Source organism: Callithrix jacchus, chromosome 4, assembly GCF_049354715.1.
Source record: "Callithrix jacchus isolate 240 chromosome 4, calJac240_pri, whole genome shotgun sequence".
NCBI lineage: Eukaryota > Metazoa > Chordata > Mammalia > Primates > Cebidae > Callithrix > Callithrix jacchus.
Genome location: NC_133505.1, coordinates 155,131,209 through 155,151,804, shown reverse-complemented (window position 1 = coordinate 155,151,804; position 20,596 = coordinate 155,131,209). Strand labels below are relative to the sequence as shown.

General features: G+C 44.4%; 1 protein-coding gene across 6 annotated transcripts in view; it reads right to left on the bottom strand.

The window, feature by feature from the left end:
* Nucleotides 1-20,596, bottom strand: part of SASH1 (SAM and SH3 domain containing 1) — a 361,653-nt gene that overhangs the window by 200,671 nt on the left and 140,386 nt on the right. For 3 of the 6 annotated variants that reach the window (XM_078370271.1, XM_078370276.1, XM_078370274.1), the window contains exon 1: nucleotides 8,055-8,431. The exons of the other annotated variants lie outside the window; for them this stretch is intronic. In XM_078370271.1, coding sequence (XP_078226397.1) covers nucleotides 8,055-8,198 — 144 coding nt within the window. In that variant the 5' untranslated portion in view covers nucleotides 8,199-8,431. Of the gene's footprint in view, nucleotides 1-8,054; nucleotides 8,432-20,596 lie in introns of those variants that run through there. 6 annotated transcript variants of the gene reach the window in all.

Below are 20,596 nucleotides of genomic sequence, written 5' to 3'. Positions count from 1 at the left end.
TCAGGCAGTGATGGGTGGACACATGGAAACTTCCTCGCTCACTACTTGCTGTAAAACGAAACTAGCAAATAGTGAATGAAACATCAAAATCAACCATGAATAGAATTTGTATCAGACAGCCAAGGAGAACTGCAATGTATCTCTGTCAACACAGAAAACCTTAGTCTGAAGAGCAAACATAAATACAAACATATTTCTGTTTTCACCAATCATCCTGGAAAGCTGAAAGCCATGGAAGAGCCTTTCAGAAAAGATAAAACTAATACAGAAAGGAAAAACCAGCCCTTTCTCAAGCGTTTGTCTTCTGAGTCATGCAGTTACTCTAATGCCTGGGTACCCAGTCTCCAAGATGGAGATTTCTGTATCACATGACTTGACATGCCAGGAAAGATACAGGATAGGTTATCTCTGTGAGGTGCCTCTCCTCATAAAGAATTAATGCTGCCCAATGAAACACTTCAGAGAACAAAAGAAGGAACACTGGACATCTGGCTAGGAGCAAAGCTAATGATGAGCAGAACGTACCATCTTCAGGTCTTGTTACAAAAGTGAATTAATAAATAGATGAGCATATCACTTGAAAAAATGACAATTTATGTAGTCACAAAAATACATTTTATCTCAAAATTAGTCTGAAGGTTTGGTTAATTCTTATAGTCTTAGTCTGTACTCATAGGTATTAAATGGTATCACTGATTGTGAGAGCCAGTCTCTATCCATTTATATTCACTTTTTTGAGACCAATTTCATTTTTACTAATGACAAGTATGTGTATCAACCATGAGTAAGCACATCATTTATTACAGCAGGATTATGACAGTCAAGTCTTAAGCAGGAAGCAATCAGGTAGCACCACAGCACTCTTAAAAAGGATACAGGCTGGGCGTGGAGGCTCACACCTGTAATCCCATCAATTCGGGAGGCCGAGGTGGGTGGATCACTTGAGGTCAGGAGTTCGAGACCAGCCTGGCAAACATGGTGAAATCCCTACTCTACTAAAAATACAAAAATTAGCTGGATGTGCTGACACAAGCCTGTAATCCCTGCTTCTCATGAGGTTGAGGTGGGAGAACCGCTTGAACCTGGGAGGCAGAGTTTGCAGTGAGCTGAGATCGTCCCACTGCACTTCAGCCTAGGCAACAGAGTGAAAATCCACCACACACACAAAAAAAGATACTTTAGATAAACGACAGGTTTTCCTCTTAAATCATTTATAAAATTGAGCTATGGATTTGTAAATGAATCAATCTGCATTGACTACATATTTCCCACTTTTTTTTTTTTTATTTTTGAGACGGAGTTTCGCTCTTGTTACGCAGGCTGGAGTGCAATGGCACTATCTCGGCTCACCGCAACCTCCGCCTTCTGGGTTCAAGCAATTCTCCTGCCTCAGCCTCCCGAGTAGCTGGAACTACAGGTGCACACCACCATGCCCAGCTAATTTTTGTATTTTTAGTAGAGACGGGGTTTCACCTTGTTGACAAGGATGGTCTCGATCTCTTGACCTCATGATCCACCTGCCTTGGTCTCCCCAAGTGCTGGGATTATAGCATATTTCCCACTATTTACTGTACTCTGCAATTAGCTTTTAAAAGAACGATTTAAAGATCTTTTAGTGGTGTGCATGTTGTTACAAATAATAATTCCCCCTTTTAAGGAACCACATTCTATCATTATAGAGAGACAGGACATAGATATTTGTACATATATACATGGATAGATACTTTTTTCTTATTTAAGAAGAATTACAGATGAAGTCTCGCTATGTTACCCAGGCTAGTCTGGAACTCCTGGCCTCAAGGGATCCTCCAGCCTTGGGCTCCCGAAGTGGTGGGATTACAGGCATGAGACGCTATGCCTGGTCATTTTTTCCTTTAGAAAGAAAGAAAATCACAAGACATACCACATCTCTAAAATGTCTTGCATTAACTCAGCCCACTCTTGAGTATAAAAGAATTATCAAAAGAAAGTTACCACGGAGCAGTCCTGATGACTTTAGACAGTGCATGAAGTGTGGGGCCTCAGGAAGCCAGAGAGCAGGTAATGACGTGATGCATAAACATCGGATTGGGGCTCTCACCATCCCTACCTGGATCACTAAAGTAATCTCCTTCCTTCAACCTCACCACCAAGCCATCGCCTACCAAAGTTACTTTTCGGGCCCGGCGAGGTGGCTCACGCCTGTAATCCCAGCACTTTGGGAGGCTGAGGTGGGTGGATCACTTGTGGCCAGGGATTGGAGACCAGCCTAAACCCTGTCTCCACTAAAAATACAAAAAGCAGCCCGGCATGGTGGCGGGTGCCTGTAATCCCAGCTACCTGGGAGGCTGAGGCAGAGAATTCCTTGAACCAGAGAGCCAGAGGTTGCTGTGAGCAAGATCACACCACCGCACTCCAGCCTCCAGACTGAGAGACAGAGCGAGACTTCTTCTTAAAAATAAATAAAATAAATAAAAGTATTAAAGCCATTGACTTAGTTTGTGGCAAAGAAGTGAACATCCAGATGCCTGAGTTCTGCCCTCTCTGTTTCCTGGAGCAAGTCTTCACACCCAGAAGCCCTCCAAACCCTCCTCTCCAAGTGAGAGTTGAGGGTGCATTTCCAAGGGCGCTTCAGTCCCTTCCACTATAGAACCCTGCAACTTCTCCACTAGAAAGTCCACAAGGCTTTCTTCGCTGGCTAAAAGGAACATCATAAAATTAAGATGAAGTCAGAATATTTGAAATGGGCTTGACTCTGAAATTCTAGGCTGTAAAATTAAGTCATTAGCTCAAGATACCTCCCAAGAGAACATGTAAATTAACTGCTTTCAAAGGAGTTAGCATTTTAAAAGATGTTAGATCTCACTAACATCTCCCCCTCCCCTACACGCGGCCTAAAACAACAAAGGAAAGGAAGGACATGTTTTGCTTGTTTTAGGGGTTTTCTTGTTAATTTTTTTAGGAGTGGAGTAAACAGTAAGATAAAATGAAGATAACAGTTCTGTGGACTGATGCCTGGCTTTCTGTAGCTTTCACAGGAATCAGAGTAGGGGAAGGTTCTCAGTATCTCTACACAATGGATACTTTCTAGGCATGCTAGGAAATGGGTGTAAATTCTAGAAACAGAGCAAAACAGAAGACATTTCAAGTTTGGGGGAGGTGCATCTTCTAGGATCCTGCAAACAACAGACACTTGTTAGCCCCCTTCCCAGTCAGCAAGTAGATTTAAAGACTGGGCTTCACCTTAGAAGGCCTCAAATCCTGGAAGCAGAAGCTGAAGAACCATCACAATTTACCAAATGGATAAATCAGTCCTGAAAAAAGGATCTACCATACCTAACCGCATCTACCAACCTTAGCAATTCCTGCTCTTAAAAACAACTACCCTCCCCTACTAAAAAAAAGGAATGCTGTGTCTGCCAACTATGGAGAAAAGAAAAACCAGTAAAATTCCACAGGATTCTAACTCCGTTTTGCACATCTGTCTACGCAGGTCACAGGGAAAGGTGAAATGCTCTGAACACCTGGGGTGACTACATGTTGTAGTGTTAGTGGACAGAATGGCACATTTCACAAGAACGCCAAGGTTTAAGAGCTCAGGGCTTACAAACATGTTGCAGTTTACCATGACAGTTTCCAGTGGAAGCACCAGGATTTTAATTGGCCTGATGAAACTGCCCGAAATGTAGTTTCGGCCACAGCAGAATTTATTCACCTCTTTATAAATGCACCCCATCATATTATAGCAGGCACATGGGTCTTGACAGAACAATGTTTTGATGTGACTCTCGCATTTAAGAAATACACACTTCCCGCCCTCCCCTTTTTCATTCAACAAAGCCTTGTTCTCAGCACCCAGTTAAGTCAGGCATACTGGAGATAGAAAAATGAGTAAGCCACTGACCCTGCCCTCTAGGCACTCACAATCTAGTAATCTTTTTTCTTTTTTGCAAGCTTATTTTCTCTTAATTCTATATCCATTTATATATTCACTTATTAGCATTTATTTATTCTAGCACTGCTCACACATTTTCATGCCGTAAATTATACTATTATTTCTTTTCTAAATGAGCACTTTGTTAACAATTATCTGAAAGCAACTATTTGGTGCTTAACTGTGCATGGACTGAATTAATCTAAATGCAAAATGTGTCCTAATGAACTCAAACAACCATCCTGTATTTACAGAGATCCATGACTCTGGGGCAGTACTTTCACTGGGTTGTAACCAACAAAATCCTTGGAGGACAACTGCTCAGTAAAGTAGCACTCATTCACCTAAAAATGGTTTTACCTACTAAGCTGTGAGTTTCATCAAGTTTCCACACACAGCATTGATAGGCTGTGTGGTCTGATTTCCACAATTAGAAGAATCTGAAAAAGTAAAGTAGAATTGTGCCTGAAATCTGTTAAGGAAAATGTTCAGATGTACACTTTCCCCACTACCTCGCCTCTCCTCTTCAAGTTCAGTATGGAAAAAAAAATCTTGTAAATCACATTTCACCTAAAACACACAGGATTTCTAAATGTACTGAATTACATTTCTACTGAGTTCATCTGAGATAGTTAACCATAGAGCCTCATGACATCAGGATCCCTACTGGTGGGGCCAGTGACTGGACACAGGTCTAACATTGTCACTAACAAGGTTTAGGCCATTGGCCAAGTCACTTCACCTGTCAAGACTGATAAGATGTCTGCAAAATTTCATATTTTAAATAAAAAGGGAAGGAAATTATATCTTTTATTTCACTGAGAATAAACTTTCAATTTTGTGTCTTGATGTATTTCCCCAAAGATGCAGCTTTTATAAACACTTGGATGACAGCTTTCCCTCCCTTTTAGCCTGAAGTCTCCCTACAGGACCTCTACAAAGGAGCAGTAAGCCATGCCTTCCTTGAATTTTACTAAGAAACAATCTCCATGCCCGTTTACCCCAGATAAACAAGAGAAAAGCATGAGCAGACACAAGCCGTCTGGGATAAGGTTTACATTCTTCCCAGCCTGACACTGAATGATTAGCAGAAGTACATATTTTCTTTGCTCCTGCATCTGCCCTTTCAATAGCAGGTTTGAGCTTCTGAAGCCCCACCCATCTTTTAACTCAGCCAAAGAACACTCTGACCCAACAGTGCTGGAATCTGCCAGGGAAGGGAAAGCAAATCTGCAGAAAATGCCACCTGCCAACCCTCTTCCCCAAAAGTACCCTCAGCCCAACTTTCATTTCGGCAGGCCCCTGACTCTCTCCACCCTCAGCCCAACGCCCTAGAGTAAGGGATACAATGGGATATTATCAAACCAATTTCCTCAGTGACTGAAAACTTAGAGCTGGATTTAGGCAAGAAATAAGATAATTTAAAAAACAGTCTATGGCCAGGCGCAGTAGCTCACCCTGTAATCTCAGCACTTTGGGAGGCTGAGGCGGGAGGATCACCTGAGGTCAGGAGTTCGAGACCAGACTGACCAACATGGAGAAACCCCATCTCTACTAAAAATATCAAATTAGCCAGGCATGGTGGTGCATGCCTGTAATCCCAGCTACTCAGGAGGCTAAGGCAGGAGAATTGCTTGAATCCAGGAGGTGGAGGTTGCTGTGAGCTGAGATCAAACCACTGCACTCCAGCCTGAGAAATTCTGTCTCAAAACAACAACAATAACAACAAAACAGTCTATCACCACAACTTTAAAATATCTATTGGGTTTTCTGGAACTTTGGTGAGATCATATTCATCTGTAAAGTTCAGAAAAATGCAAAAATAAAACATTTAAATCTAAAATATATATTAAATTTAGATATATACATATATTACACGTAGTATGTAATTGTACATTGTATGCATATATATACAATTTTAAATACTGGAGAGCGAGAAGAGAAATAAACTTTTTTTTTTTTTTTTAAACAGAGTTTCATTCTTATCACCCAGGCTAGAATGGTGCAATCTTGGCTTGCTGCTGTAACCTCTGCCTCCCGGGTTCAAGAGATTCTCATGCCTCAGACTCCCAAGTAGCTGGAATTACAGGCACAAGCCACCACGCCTGGCTAATTTTTGTATTTTTTAAGTAGAGACAAGGGTGTCACCATGTTGGTCAGACTGGTATCAAACTCCTGACCTCAAGTGATCCACCTGCCTCAGCCTCCCAAAGTGCTGGGATTATAGGAGTGTGCCCAGTGAGAAGGTAGAAATCTTTAACCAACCTTCCCTGGTTCTCTGTATAGTAAGAATCAAAAATACCAATGGTCACCTGAAAATGAAGTAACTGGGCCTTTAGAATGTCTAGAAGGAAGAGACACAAGACTGTTTGCAGAAAACAAACAACCTGAAAGGGAGCTACATTTACTGAGTCTCTACTATATGCCAGACAGTCTGCTGAGTACGTGATGCACAGGTCAACCCAGCTAAATCTCAGAAACGCCAAGAAGCAAGTCTTCTTTTCTTCAACTTTCAGGTGATGAAATTGAGGGTCAGAGAGGTTGAATAACTTGGCCAAGATCATGTAAACAGTCAGTTGGAGAGCTGATATTTGACGTCGTATAACTTACTTCAAAGCCCAAGAGTTTAATCACTGGGCTAAAACTGTACATGGTTTATCATTCCCAAATAACTTCTTTCACTCCATCTCTTCCCATTGAAAAAATACAAGATCTCGGCCAGACACGGTGGCTTACACCTGTAATCCCAGCATTTTGGGAGGCCAAGCTGGGCGGTTCATGAGGTCAGGAGATCAAGACCATCCTGGACAACATGGTGAAACCCCGTCTCTACTAAAAATACAAAACTTGGGCCAGGTGCGGTGGCTCAAGCCTGTAATCCCAGCACTTTGGGAGGCCGAGGTGGGTGGATCACGAGGTCAAGAGATCGAGACCATCCTGGTCAACATAGTGAAACCCCGTCTCTACTAAAAATACAAAAAATTAGCTGGGCATGGTGGCGCGTGCCTGTAATCCCAGCTACTCGGGAGGCTGAGGCAGAAGAATTGCCTGAACCCAGGAGGCGGAGGTCGCGGTGAGCCGAGATCGCGCCATTGCACTCCAGCCTGAGTAACAAGAGCGAAACTCCGTCTCGAAAAAAAAAATACAAAAATTAGCCAGGCGTGGTGGCATGCGCCTGTAGTCCCAGCTACTGGGGAGGCTGAGGCAGGAGAACTGCTTGAACCTGGGAGGTGGAGGTTGCAGTGAGCTGAGATCGCACCAGGGCACTTCAGTCTGGGAGACAGAGTAAGATTCTGTCTAAAAAGAAAGGCAAATCCAGAGCCTTTTCCGATAATCTGCACATCTGGCGACTTCCAAGTCTTTAAACTGAAGTTGTCTTCTATGTGCGGATTCAGATGTCTGACGGTAACAACCCTTACCCATCCGATTCCGTCTACCTGCATAACCAGAGCTCCGACAAAGCAAATCTATTAATTCCCCAAGGTATTCAACTCTGAACAGGTTAAAACTTCATCCTCCATACAGATGAACTGCTTCCCTGAAACTATGCCAAATGCATGGGCGGTTTTAGTCACTGGACATTTCAAAATACATGACAGCACAGACTTAGCAAAATAAGTCCTATTGTTTTAGCCCGAAACATATAAAAAAAAATATATCCTGTAACTGCACAAACCGAAAAACTGCAAACAGTAGGCGAACATTTTGGCAGTTCTGAGTAAGGAAATGTTTGTTTTCCCTCTCATGGTCACACAACAAATGGTGAAGAGATAAACATCAGTAACATCAGCCTTTTCCCTCATCCAGCATCAACCCAATATTTATTTACATCTATCTTTGAAGGCCTCTTTCTCTCCTTTTCCACACCAACATCTCAGCAGGTGTCCCAGAGTAAACTGAAATATTACTCCCGATTGTTTAAAATATACCTTTTGAGGGGACCTGTGACTGGTTATTTTTTAATTAGGGTTTGAAACCCTATACCTGTGTATTTAACCACTGCCCCCCAAAGAACCAGAGCCAGAGAAGGACGCCTCTGCGGAGTGGGCTGCCCTGTGGGTGGGCGAGAAGGGAGACCCTGGCTTCCGAGGGGCAGCCGCGAAGCGCGCTTCCTGCGCCGCCCCCTCCCCAGGTAACTCACCAGGATGCCCATCACGTCGGTCCAGAGTCTGGAGAACGCCTCGGACGTGCCAGCGCCGGGCTCGGGCTCCGGTTCCGGCTCCGGCGCCGGCTCGGGCTCGGCCTCCGGCTCGGGCCCCGGGCCAGCTGCTCCCGCGTCCTCCATGGCCGTGTCCCGCGCGCGGGCCGTGCGTCCGTGTCCCCGCGGCGCCTTCGCCCCGCACCAGCGCGCTGCCGGCCCGATGCCGGGTCCCCGCCCGTCCGCGGCGTCACGGAGCCGCGCCCCCGTGCCTCATGCCCCGGCGGCCCCGGCCACCCCGCGGGGGCCCCTCGCAGGCGCCCGCACCCCTGCTCTAGGTGGCCGCGGGCTGCGCGACTGACAACTCCAGAAACTTTCCCACCCCGCTCGGCGCAGCAACAGGGTAGCAGGAGGCAAAGTCCGCACCACTGAGTTTTATGGCGGGGAATTCGCTCGGCCCCGAAGCAATTAAACCCAGGGCAGAGGCGTTTCTTCCTGGGACCGGGACGAGCTAACGAAGGCACGCGACTCGTTCCTTGCAGCAAGTCGGGGCAGGACCCTGCAGGAGTGACCGCGGCGCTCTGGATCTCGGAGGGAGCTCCCCGGGACCCCTCTCTTCAAAATGAGCTCTTCCAGTTCCACATGACTCTCTCCCCTCGAGGCTAAAGAAAGCGTTTAGCAACAAAAGGTGCTCTGATGTCAGGCTCTTTGCATGGAAATGAGCCTCGGACAGGAGAACAAATCGCCTGTTGAAAGAGCAGCCGCGCCGCGGTCTCCGGCCCGCACAAGTTTCCAATCACGCTATTCACGGGGAAACGCTTTTTGGTCACAGAAACCCGACAAAGTTAATCTTTAAGCGACTCCCGCCCAAAGGCTTCACAAGTAGTCCATGTCGTTACAATCCCCGCCTCGCCCCTCGTGAAGTCAAGCGACCCAGGCAAGGAATTACAACCCTGCCTCTGCCAGCCAAGACTTCTCTGCAAAAGGAGTGCGAAAGCTTGGGCACGAGCCATTGTTTGGATCATTTTTTTATGAGTGGGGGCATTTTGGCTCTTAAGTGCCTGCAATGCCATGCATTGCTAGGGCTTTCGGCTAATTAGGGAAATGCGCTTTGGGTCTTAATTATTCCTTTACAGTAAGGACACAGGGAAAGGCTATTTTCAAAACTAAATTCAAATGATCGTGTAGCCACTCAGCCTACACACACGTGGGGCCCTGTGTGTGTTTTTCCAAGGGGAAGCTCCAGGATTTGTTTTACAAGGGAACTAGCGCTGGAGAGGTGATTTTCCCTTTTGTGATTCTATCTTTCAAAACCACTCAGAATTTTCCTTGGAAAGTGACAATGCACGTCACATTCGATTTGGTGATTGATCACTTTTGAAACAGTTAAGAAACCACATGGAGTTTGCCCCTCTGTTAGGGCCTTGTGGTTTAAAAAAAAAAAAAAAAAAAAAGTGAGATGCCCCAGGGAGGGCGCCCTTGCATGTTTTCCCTGTTTCTTGTTGCTTGTGGTTTTTGTTTTGTTTTGTTTTTCCTTCTGAGCCCACTTAAAAGAAAGGAGATAAGAGCATGTCCTTGAATTCCCCTTGCTAAAGCATTAAGTGCTAGGAGCACCAATCAATGCAGTGGGTGAATAGTCCTTACAGGAAAGTTCAAAATGTAAAAATATTTTCAAACATAACTAAATTTATAAGCCCAATCCCTGATAATTTTTGTGTGTTTTTGGCTAGTGCAGTGGCTTGCGCCTGTAATCCCAGCACTTTGAGAGGCCGAGGCCGGTGAATCACATGAGGCCAGGATTTGAGACCAGCCTGGTCAACACAACCACCCCGTTCCCTCTCTGCGGAAAAAAAAAAAAAGCAAGAGTGTTGGGGCATTCGTGTAATCCCAGCTACTCAGGAGGCTGAGGCACAAGAATTGCTTGAACCCAGGAGGCAAGGGTTGTAGTGAAAACCTGCCACTGCGCTCCAGCCTGGGTGACAGAGGAAGACTCTGTCTCCAAAAAATAAAAAAAGAAGAAAGAAAAGAAAGAAATCTGTGTTTAAAAAACTGTTTTAGAGACAGGGTCCTGCTCTGTCGCCCAGGCTGCAGTGCAGTGGTGCAATCATAGCTCACTGCAGCCTTGCACTCCTGGGCTCAAGCAACCCTCCTGCCTCAGCCTCCTGAGTAGCTGGGACTATGGGCACACCACTGAACCAGACTAATTTTTTTTTTTTTTTTGGAGAGACAGGATCTCTTGCTGTTGCCCAACTGGCCTCAAACTCCTGTACTCTAGAGATCTTCCCTCCTTGGTCTCCTCAGGAGCTGGGGATGAGCCACGGTTTACAGTCCCTGATGATAATGTTTTCTAAAGGAAACCAAGAGAATTATGAAATTTCTTTTTGATAGCATTGAGACATTGTGTTGAAGTAGAAAGAGCACTAAACTATCAGTCAATACAGCCAGGTCTGTGCTCTCCTAGGATTAGGCCACATGGGTTTTCAAGGCTCCCTCGTGCTCTGTGATACCGTGAATCCAAATAAATTCACTTAAAGCTGATGAGTTTTTTTTTTTAGTTGTTATTTTCTAAATTGTCATTTCTATAAAGAGATAAATATAAGTAAATGATAGGAAAAGATAAATAGCTTCTACAGTCGACTGTATTGGTATATTTAAGTATTTCCGGCCGGGTGCGATGGCTCACGCCTTTAATCCCAGCACTCTGGGAGGCCAAGGTGGACAGACCATCTTAGCCAACATGGTGAAACTCCCTACCTACTAAAAAATACAAAAACTAGTTGGGTGTGGTAGCTTGTGCCTGTAATAGCAGCTACTCGGGAGGCTGAGGCAGGAGAATCACGTGAACCAGGGAGTCAGTGGTTGCAGTGAGCAGAGATCTTGCCACAGCACTCCAGCCTGGCAACAGAGTGAGACTCCATCTCAAAAAAAAAAAAAAAAAAAGAATTTCAATTTATTCACTACATGGTACTTTCTTAAATTTAAGAAAATGCAGTGGCTCATGCCTATAATTCCAGCACTTTGGGAGGCCGAGGTAGGTGGATCATGAGGTCAAGAGATCGAAACCATCCTGGTCAACAAGGTGAAACCCCGTCTATACTAAAAATACAAAAATTAGCTGGGCATGGTGGTGCATGCCTGTAGTTCCAGCTACTCAGGAAGCTGAGGCAGAAGAATTGCTTGAACCCAGGAGGCGGAGGTTGCGGTGAGCCAAGATCGTGCCATTGCACTCCAGTCTGGGTAACAACAGCGAAACTCCATCTCAAAAAAGAAAGAAAATGCAGAGGACTGCGCTGCTCCAAGGGGCAGCCTGTTCTCTGCATACTTTCCAGCAAATGACCCAGCAAAGAGTCAGGCAAGCCAGGCAGTGGGGGCTAGAGTTAGGATGAAGGCTGACTCTCCAGCACCAATTCAGAATTATTTTCTTCTTGACTCTTCAGATGACCTGGGGCAAAACATTTGACCTGGTACTACAGTTTCCCCATCCAAGATGAGGCAACGCCGCACTAATTGCCACCTGCTTCTTCAAGGTTATAGTACGTTTCAGGGTCATCAAAAGACATGTACAGTTTAGTGACAACACATACACGCATCAACTGGCCAGGTGTGGTGGCTCATGGCTGTAATCTCAGCACTTTGGGAGACCAAGGCAGGCAGATCACTTGAGGCCAGGAGTTCGAGACCAGTCTGGCCAAGATGATGCAACCCCATCTCTACTAAAAATACAAAAAATTAGCCAGGCATGCTGGCACACACCTGTAGTCTCACTACTTGGGAAGCTGAGGCAGGAGAATAGCTTCAACATGGGAGGTTGAGATTGCAGTAAGCCGAGATTGAGCCCCTGCACTCTAGTTTAAATGACCAGCAAGACTCCGTCACAAAAAAAAAAAAAAAAAAAAACCTTAGCCAGGTGTGGTGGCACGCACCTGTAGTCCCAGGTACTTGGGAGGCTGAGGTAGGAGAATCACTTGAACCTGGAAAATGGAGGTTGCAGTGAGCTGAGATCAGCCCACTGCACTCTAGCCTGGGCAACAGAGCAACACTCTATTAAAAAACAGAGAAACAGACAAAACATATATGTATACACACACACACACACACATACACACATACATATACACACACATACATGTATATATATATATATATAACCTTAGCCAGCATTTTGGCTCTTATAGAAATCAACCTATTCTAGATATTTAAGCTCTTTTCCAGGTGCTTCTTAATCAATGGATAGGGAAACGAGATAATGTTTTCAGTGATATTGATGCCTGTGAATAGAATGTGAAATTTTAGGTTGGGCATGGTTGCTCATGCCTGTATTCCCAGCACTTTGGGAGGCCAAGGCAGAAGGATCATCTGAGGTCAGAAGTTTGAGGGCAGCCTGGCCGACATGGTAAAACCCTGTCTTTACTAAAAATAAAAACATTAGCTGGGCATGGCAGCATGCACCTGTAGTCCCAGCTACTCTTTACTTACCAATTTCCATGTGTTAACTCAACATAATCTGATTACTGCTCCCAAGATTAACTCTTTTCTGTTTTAGTTAATGTCACTCCTTTCTTCTAAAAGTTCCTTCAGGGACCTTTTTATCTCTCTCTCTCTTTTTTTTTTTTTTTTTGAGACAGAGTCTCACTCTGTTGCCCAGGCTGGAGTGGCGTGATCTCGGCTCACTGCAACCTCTGCCTCCTGGGTTCAAGCGATTCTCCTGCCTCAGCCTCCTTAATAGCTGAGACTACTCAAGCATGTCCCACCACACCTGGCTAATTTTTGTTTATTTATAGTAGAGTTGGGGTTTCACTATGTTGACTGGTCTTGAACTCCCAACCTCGTGATCTGCCTGCCTCAACCTCCCAAAGTGCTGGGATTACAGGCATGAACCACTGTGCCCAGCCAGAAGATTTTTCTAGCTTTCCTGTAGAGACCCAAAAGTTAATTATACAATCAATTCTGTGGCTCATAATAAACATTTATTGTCACAAATGATTGAAAACTATTGCAATGCATTCATTGAGAATACTGACAATGTAGCAATCTCAGTGTTATTTATTGAAAATTCGTCTCTATCATATTGTTGCACACATAAGTGTACAGCATATGTATACATATTCACACACACACAGACAAACATTTACACTGGCTTGCTTTGTAAAAACTTGTGGTTCATGCCTTTTTTTTTTTTTAATATATATATATATATATATATATTTTTTTTTTCTCTCTCTCTCTTTTTTTTTTCACCCCTGTCCACAGTTCATGCCTGTAATCCCAGCACTTTGGGAGGCCGAGGTAGGCAGATCACCTGAGGTCAGGAGTTTGAGACCAGCCTGGCCAATATGGTGAAACCTTGTCCCTACTAAAAATACAAAAATTAGCTGGGTGTAGTGGTGGGCTCCTGTAATCCCAGCTACTGCGGAGGCTGGGGCAGTAGAATTGCTTGAACCCAGGAGGCAGAGGTTTCAGTGAGCCGAGACCACACCATTGCACTCGAACCTGGGGGACAAAAGCAAGACTTTATCTCAAAAAAAAAAAAAAAATTAGCTGAGTGTAGTGGCAGGCACCTGTGGTCCCAGCTACTTGGGAGGCTGAGGTAGGAGGATCACTTGAGTCCAGGAGGCAGAGGTTGCAGGAAGCTGAGATCTCACCATTTCACTCCAGCCTGACAGCAGAGCCAGACTCTGTCTCAAACAAAACAAAACAAAACAAAACAAAACAAAAACCTTGTTCTTACTGTGGGCCAGAATTACAAAAGTTCAAAAGTCTAGAAGTTGTAGGGTATTTAGAGTCTAGGTGCAGCTTATTTAAGTCATTATAACAATATAAGAAATGTAACTAGTTTCCTGCTAGACAGGGTTAAAATACCCTAAAATAGAGAGGAGGCCTGAAGAATCCCTGAGAGACAAAACCAGTCAGGCCTCATAAGTGAACTCAACCTGTCTTGATTTGCAAACATGAGGAAAACTCAACTTGAGCTAATTCTTATAAATGCCTGTATTACAGAAAAACAGAACTTAAACAGAACTTAAGCTCAGCCAACCAGAAGTAGCCAAAAAACTTTCATAACTAGGGACTTTCTTTTTCTTTTCATTTTTTTTTTTTTTTTTTAGAGAGACAGGGTCTCTCTGTGTTGCTCAGGCTGCAATGCAGTGGCTGTTCACAGGTGAGATCCCACTACTGATCAGCACGGGAGTTTTGACCTGCTGGGTTTCCGACCTGGGCCGGTTCATCCCTCCTTAGGCAACCTGGTGGTCCCCCGCTCCCGGGAGGTCACCATATTGATGCCGAACTTAGTGCAGACACCCGACCGGCATAGCACACTACAGCGCAGAACTGCTGGGCTCAAGCGATCCTCCAGTAGCTGGGACTACAGGCACGCCGCACCGCGCCCGGCAGCTAGGGACTTTCATAGGAGATTCATCAAATAAGGCAACTGTGTAATTGTATCCAATCAAATGTTTTCTTTGCTTTCTTCTGTGTCCATCCTATAAAAGCCTCCCCCTAGATTCCCTTGGTGGTGTTCCTGAACCACTTCTGGTTTAGAGCTGTCAAGTCCATGAAATGTTGTTTGTTCAAATAAACTCTTTAAACATGTTTATTGTGCCTCCATTTACCTCTTTGGCAACAGTAAAGATACAGTTTCAGGGCTCAGTGGCTCATGCCTGTAATCTTAGCACTTTGGGAGGCCAAGGTGGGTGGATCACCTGAGGTCAGGAGTTCGAGACCAGCCTGGTCAACATGGTGCTACCACGTTTCTTTTTTTTTTTTTAAAGACGGAGTTTCACCATGTTGGTCAGGCTGGTCTGGAACTCCCGACCTCAGGTGATCCGCCCACCTTGGCCTCCAAAGCGCTTGGATTACAGGCGTGAGCCACCACACCCGGCCCAGTCATACCCCGTTTCTATTAAAAATACAAAAACAATTTGCTGGGCATCACGGCGGACGCCTGTAATCGCAGCTACTGGGGAGGCTGAGGCAGGAGAATCCCGTGAACCGGGGAGGCAGAGGTTGTAATGAGCCGAGATTGCACCACTGCACTCCAGCCTGGGCGACAACAGCAAGACTCCGTCTCAAAAAAAAAAAAAAAAAAAATACAGTTTCATAATAGAAATCAAAAGCACACATGTAATGAGGTCAAGACAAAGGTAGGTTTCAATTTTTACTCGTTTCTTTTTTTTTTTTTTTTTTTTGAGACGGAGTTTCGCTCCTATTACCCAGTCTGGAGTGCAATGGCGCGATCTCGGCTCACCGCAACCGCTGCCTCCTGGGTTCAGGCAATTCTCCTGCCTCAGCTTCCTGAGTAGCTGGGATTACAGGCACGCGCCACCATGCCCAGCTAATTTTTTATATTTTTTTTAGTAGAGACGGGGTTTCACCATGTTGACCAGGATGGTCTCTATCTCTTGACGTCGTGATCCACCCACCTCGGCCTCCCAAAGTGCTGGGATTACAGGCTTGAGCCACCGCGCCCAGCCTTTACTCAAGTTTCTATAAGACATTGGGAGAGTTATTTATCTTATCTGTGAAATGGGAAAAATTTCACCTATTTAATACAGCTGTGTGGTTATCTGTGATGACAGAGGCACCTTGATGAATTAGAATTCATCATTATAACCTTTCTCTTTTTACTCTTTTTTTGCTTTTCCTTGGTCTACCACTCATCCAGTGAGGCTACATTTATAAATAGAAAATTTCCTTGTTCATACCTAAGTCTCTGTGATCATACAGAGGAGTCAACTGTAGCTCTGAAATGCAGTTGCTGAGTAATGGAGCTGGGAGTTTACCTCTGGTGGGGCGCGGTGATTAGGACGCTGCAGTTTTCATAGTAAAGGTAGTAATAGCAGCAATAACAATCGTTGTCATCATTTATAGAAAACCTACTCTCTGCCCATCATTGAGCTTGAGTTTCACAAGTATTTCAGTGAAACTTTAACATTCTCCAAATGGAACTTATGATTTCCCACCATGATCCAATCCTCCCTCCCTGCTCCTTTCCTGCTTCAGTCTTTGATTATAACCATTCATTTATTCAAACTACCAGCTTCATCCCTTCCTTCCGTCACCATCACTGCAATCTAAACTACAGATAAGCCCTGCTGATTCTAATTTTTTTTTTTTTGAGACAGAGTGTTGCTCTGTCACCAAGGATGGAGTGCAGTGGTGCAATCTCGGCTCACTGCAACCTCCCCCTCCTGGATTCAAGTGATTCTCATGGGTCAACCTCCCGAGTAGTTGAGACTACAGGCATGCACTACCATGCTTGACTAATTTTTGTATTTTTAGTAGAGACAGGCTTTCTCACCCTGCTGGTCTCAAACTCCTGACCTCAGTGAAAGTACTGGGATCACCAGAGTGAGCCACCATGCCTGGCCTAGAATTCTTAAACTAGGTCAACGTCATTCACTTCTCTTTACCTCCATTACCACCAGAGACCACACTGTCATCAATTCTAGATATTATCTAGAGCAGTGCTTCTCAAAATACACATCCCACAACTCAGTCATTAGCATCACCAAGAAACGTTTTAGAAATGCAAATTTCCAGGCTCCACTTCAAGCTTTGTACTGAGTCACTCCGGGAGTGGGACCAACAATTTGTTTTTTGGTATTTTGTTTGTTTCTTTGAGACAAGGTCTCCCTCTGTCACCCAGTCTGGAATGCAGTGGCATGAACACCTGGGCCCAAGGGATCCTCCCACTTCAGCCTCCCAAGTAGCTGGAACTACAGGAATGCACCACCATGCCTGGCTAATTTTTTTTTTTTAATTATTATTTGTAGACACAGGGTTTCCCTATGTTGCCCAGGCTGGTCTTGAACTCCTTAAGCTGAAGCAAGCAATCTGTTTTTTAACAAGTTCCACAGAGGATAGTGCCTAGTGTTCAAATTTGAAAGCCGCTGCAGACTATAGGTATGTCAGAATAAGAAGAGGAGCTGAGAAAATGAAGAGTTTTAAAATAGAATACAGTATATTAAAAATCTACACCAGTAGATTGTTTTTATTTGCTTTTATTTATTTATTTAGAGATGGAGTATGGCTCTGTTGCCCAGCCTGGAGTGCAGTGGCACAATCTTGGCTCACTGCAACCTTTGCCTTCTGGGTTAAAGGGATTCTCCTGCCTCAGCCTCTTGAGTAGCTGGGATTACAGGTGCCTGCCACTAAGCCCAGATAATTTTTTGTTTTTGTTTTTGAGACTAAGTTTCACTGTTGTTACCCAGGCTGGAGTGCAATGGCGCTATCTCTGCTCACCACAACCTCTGCCTTGTGGGTCAAGCAATTCTCCTGCCTCAGTCTCCCAATTAGCTGGGATTACAGGCGACTACGCCTGGCAAATTTTGTATTTTTAGTAGAGACGGGTGTTACTATGGTGGTCAGGTTGATCTCAAACTCCCAACTTCGGGTGATCCGCCCACCTCGACCTCCCAAAGTGCTGGGATTGCAGGCATGAGCCACTGCACCAGGCAATCTTTGGTATTTTTAGTAGAGACAGAATTTTATCATGCTGGTCTGGCTGGTCTCAAACTCCTGACCTCAGTGATCCACCTGCCTTGGCCTCCCAAAGTACTGGGATTACATGCATGAGCCACTGCACCCGGCCAGTAGATTGTTTTCAAAAACTCACTGGCAAAATAACCCACTGGTCATGAGACAAGTGAATGAAGAAATCAGGTATTTAAAGATTTTTGGTTGTATCTTTTTTTTTTTTTAAGCTCTGTTGGATTTGAGATACTTGGTTTTAAAGGGCAGATAATTAAATATTGAAATTAAAATGCATTCTCTATAAGAATAGCATATGTATAGGCCGGGCGTGGTGGCTCATGCCTGTAATCCCAGCACTTTGGGAGGCCGAGACAGGTGGATCACAAGGTCAAGAGATCGAGACCATCCTGGTCAACATGGTGAAACCCCTTCTCTACTAAAAATACAAAAAATTAGCTGGGCATGGTGGCGCGTGCCTGTAATCCCAGCTACTCAGGAGGCTGAGGCAGGAGAATTGCCTGAACCCAGGAGGCGGAGGTTGCAGTGAGCCGAGATCGCGCCATTGCACTCCAGCCTGGGTAACAAGAGCGAAACTCTATCTCAAAAAAAGAATAGCATATGTTTTAGGAACACAGATTCATTTAAATACTTGTTATTTGTTACAGAGAACAACAACACATTTTCTGCTTATAGCAGAGATTAAAACTGAGAGATTATAAATAGTACAATTTATTTTTTACCACACTGCCTGCTGCTGAAACTGAGCAATGAAAGCAGATAAGCTCATTTAATTTTTGCCTACAGTCAGCAGCCCTCTTTGGCACTCCTACATGGGGCATTCCACAATACCTTGGGGGAACTGACTTCAAGGAAAGACTGATAGGCTAAAACATTTTCCCCATCACAAACTCACACCATTTTTTTTCCCTACAAATGCCTTACAGGTGAACCAAGCCTATGCTAAAACATTACCTGTTAAAAAGCCCTTCATCAGGGAGTGTTTGGTGAAAGAAGTAGGGAGAAGAGCTAAGAGCAAACTAAAAAGAAATTAAAACAATGTACAGACAGCAGAACAGGCTAGGGGGAGAAGAGAAAGAAACACAGAGAAACTGCAGGGACGTAAATCCTTCTCTCTGGGCTGGGTAGGGCAGTGGGGTGCATACCTGTAATCCCAGCACTTTGGGAGGCTCAGGCAGGAGGATCACTTGAGTCTGGGAGTTCTAGATCATCCTGGGCAACAAGATGAGATCCCACCTTTATAAAAAATTAACCAGGTGCCGCAGCATGTCCCTGTAGTCCTAGCTAGGGGAGGCCAAGGTGGGAGGATCACCTGAGCCTGAGAGATCAAGGCTGCAATAAGCCATGATTGTGCCACTTGCAATTCAACTTGGGCCACAAAGGAGAAAAAATTTCTCTGAAATCTTTTCTTCGACCCTGACAAGCAATAGCCGGTTAGGTTTTCATCTGTGTTGATGTTATGTAAAGACCAAGTTCTGCCTGGGAATTATTCCATCAATAATACCACAGCAGGTATTTTATTATACACAGTGGGATCAGCCTGGATGATTTCTGAAGGCACTTGTAATTCTGAACTTTGAAGATCTGAAATGATTTGGTAACACATTATAGACAAGAAGCAAAGTTCTGGCAAGATGTCTACGGATGCCCATGAGTATCAAAAACAGTAGGTTATATGAATTGCATCCCATACTGTTTAAGGCAAGAACCAAGAGACTTCAACTCACCATAAAGTTATTCTGAATTAAGATGAGAACAGCCTCTCCTACAGAGAACCGTAAGATTATATGAAAGCGTTAAAATTTATTGGAAATTCTCCTAAGTGTCATGTTTCTACCTGACACTTAGGAGAAGAAAAAAGGAAACACAGAGGGAAGAAATCTTTAGAATCACACTTCTTGCTATTTCTCTTTTTAGCTTAGGAGATAGAAAAATTAAAATGGGCCTGGGCACGGTGGCTCATGCCTGTAATCCCAGCACTCTGAGAGGCCAAGATGGGCAGATCACTTGAGGTTAGGAGTTTGAGGCCAGCCTGGCCAACATGGCAAAACTCCATCTCTACTGAAAGTACAAAAATTAGCTGGGTATGGTGGTATGTGCCTGTAATCCCAGCTACTCTGGAGGCTGAGGCAGGAGAATCACTTGAACAGGGGAAGTGGAGGTTGCAGTGAGCCAAGATTACCATTGTACTCCAGCCTGGGCCACAAGAGCGAAACTCCATCTCAGAAAAAATAAAAAAGTACAAATAAAAAAATAGGCTGGGCGTGGTGGCTCACGCCTGTAATCCCAGCACTTTGGGAGGCCGAGGCGGGTGGATCACGAGGTCAAGAGATCGAGACCATCCTGGTCAACATGGTGAAACCCCATCTCTACTAAAAATACAAAAAATTAGCTGGGCATAGTGGTGCGTGCCTGTAATCCCAGTTACTCAGGAGGCTGAGGCAGGAGAAATGCCTGAACTCAGGAGGCGGAGGTTAAGGTGAGCCGAGATCGCGCCATTGCACTCCAGCCTGGGTAAACAAGAGCAAAACTCCGTCTCAAATAATAATAATAATAAATAAAAAGGAATGTGTTAATAAGAGATCGGAGATTGTTAACTGTTTTCAAGTTTTGCAAGAAAAGACTTAAAAGTGCAGCTGGGAAGTATCCACCAACCAAATTGATTTATCAATCTTGTCTTCTAATAAACCTTATCCTAGGAGAATGCCTACTTGGCTTCTCTCTTGCTCTTAAACATGGTTATGGAAAATCTTCTTTTTCAATAAATGTTAAAGCTCCAGTGAAAACCCTTGCTCTGCTTCTTTGAGGTGCCATCATGTCATATACATAGAACAAAAGATTTCTTGCTCACATAGTTAATCCCAGAAAACAGAAGATCATTACAGTCTCGTCCAGATTTGAAGTATACTTGCACAATACTTTGAGTGAACAACAACACCACATGTACGATTAATGACATTTACATGAGTTTTTTAAAAAGGCAGTGAGCTGAATATAACATTCTGGGAAAAATATGTGTTGAGTCATTACAAAGGAAAGTTTGATATCCTTTCTTA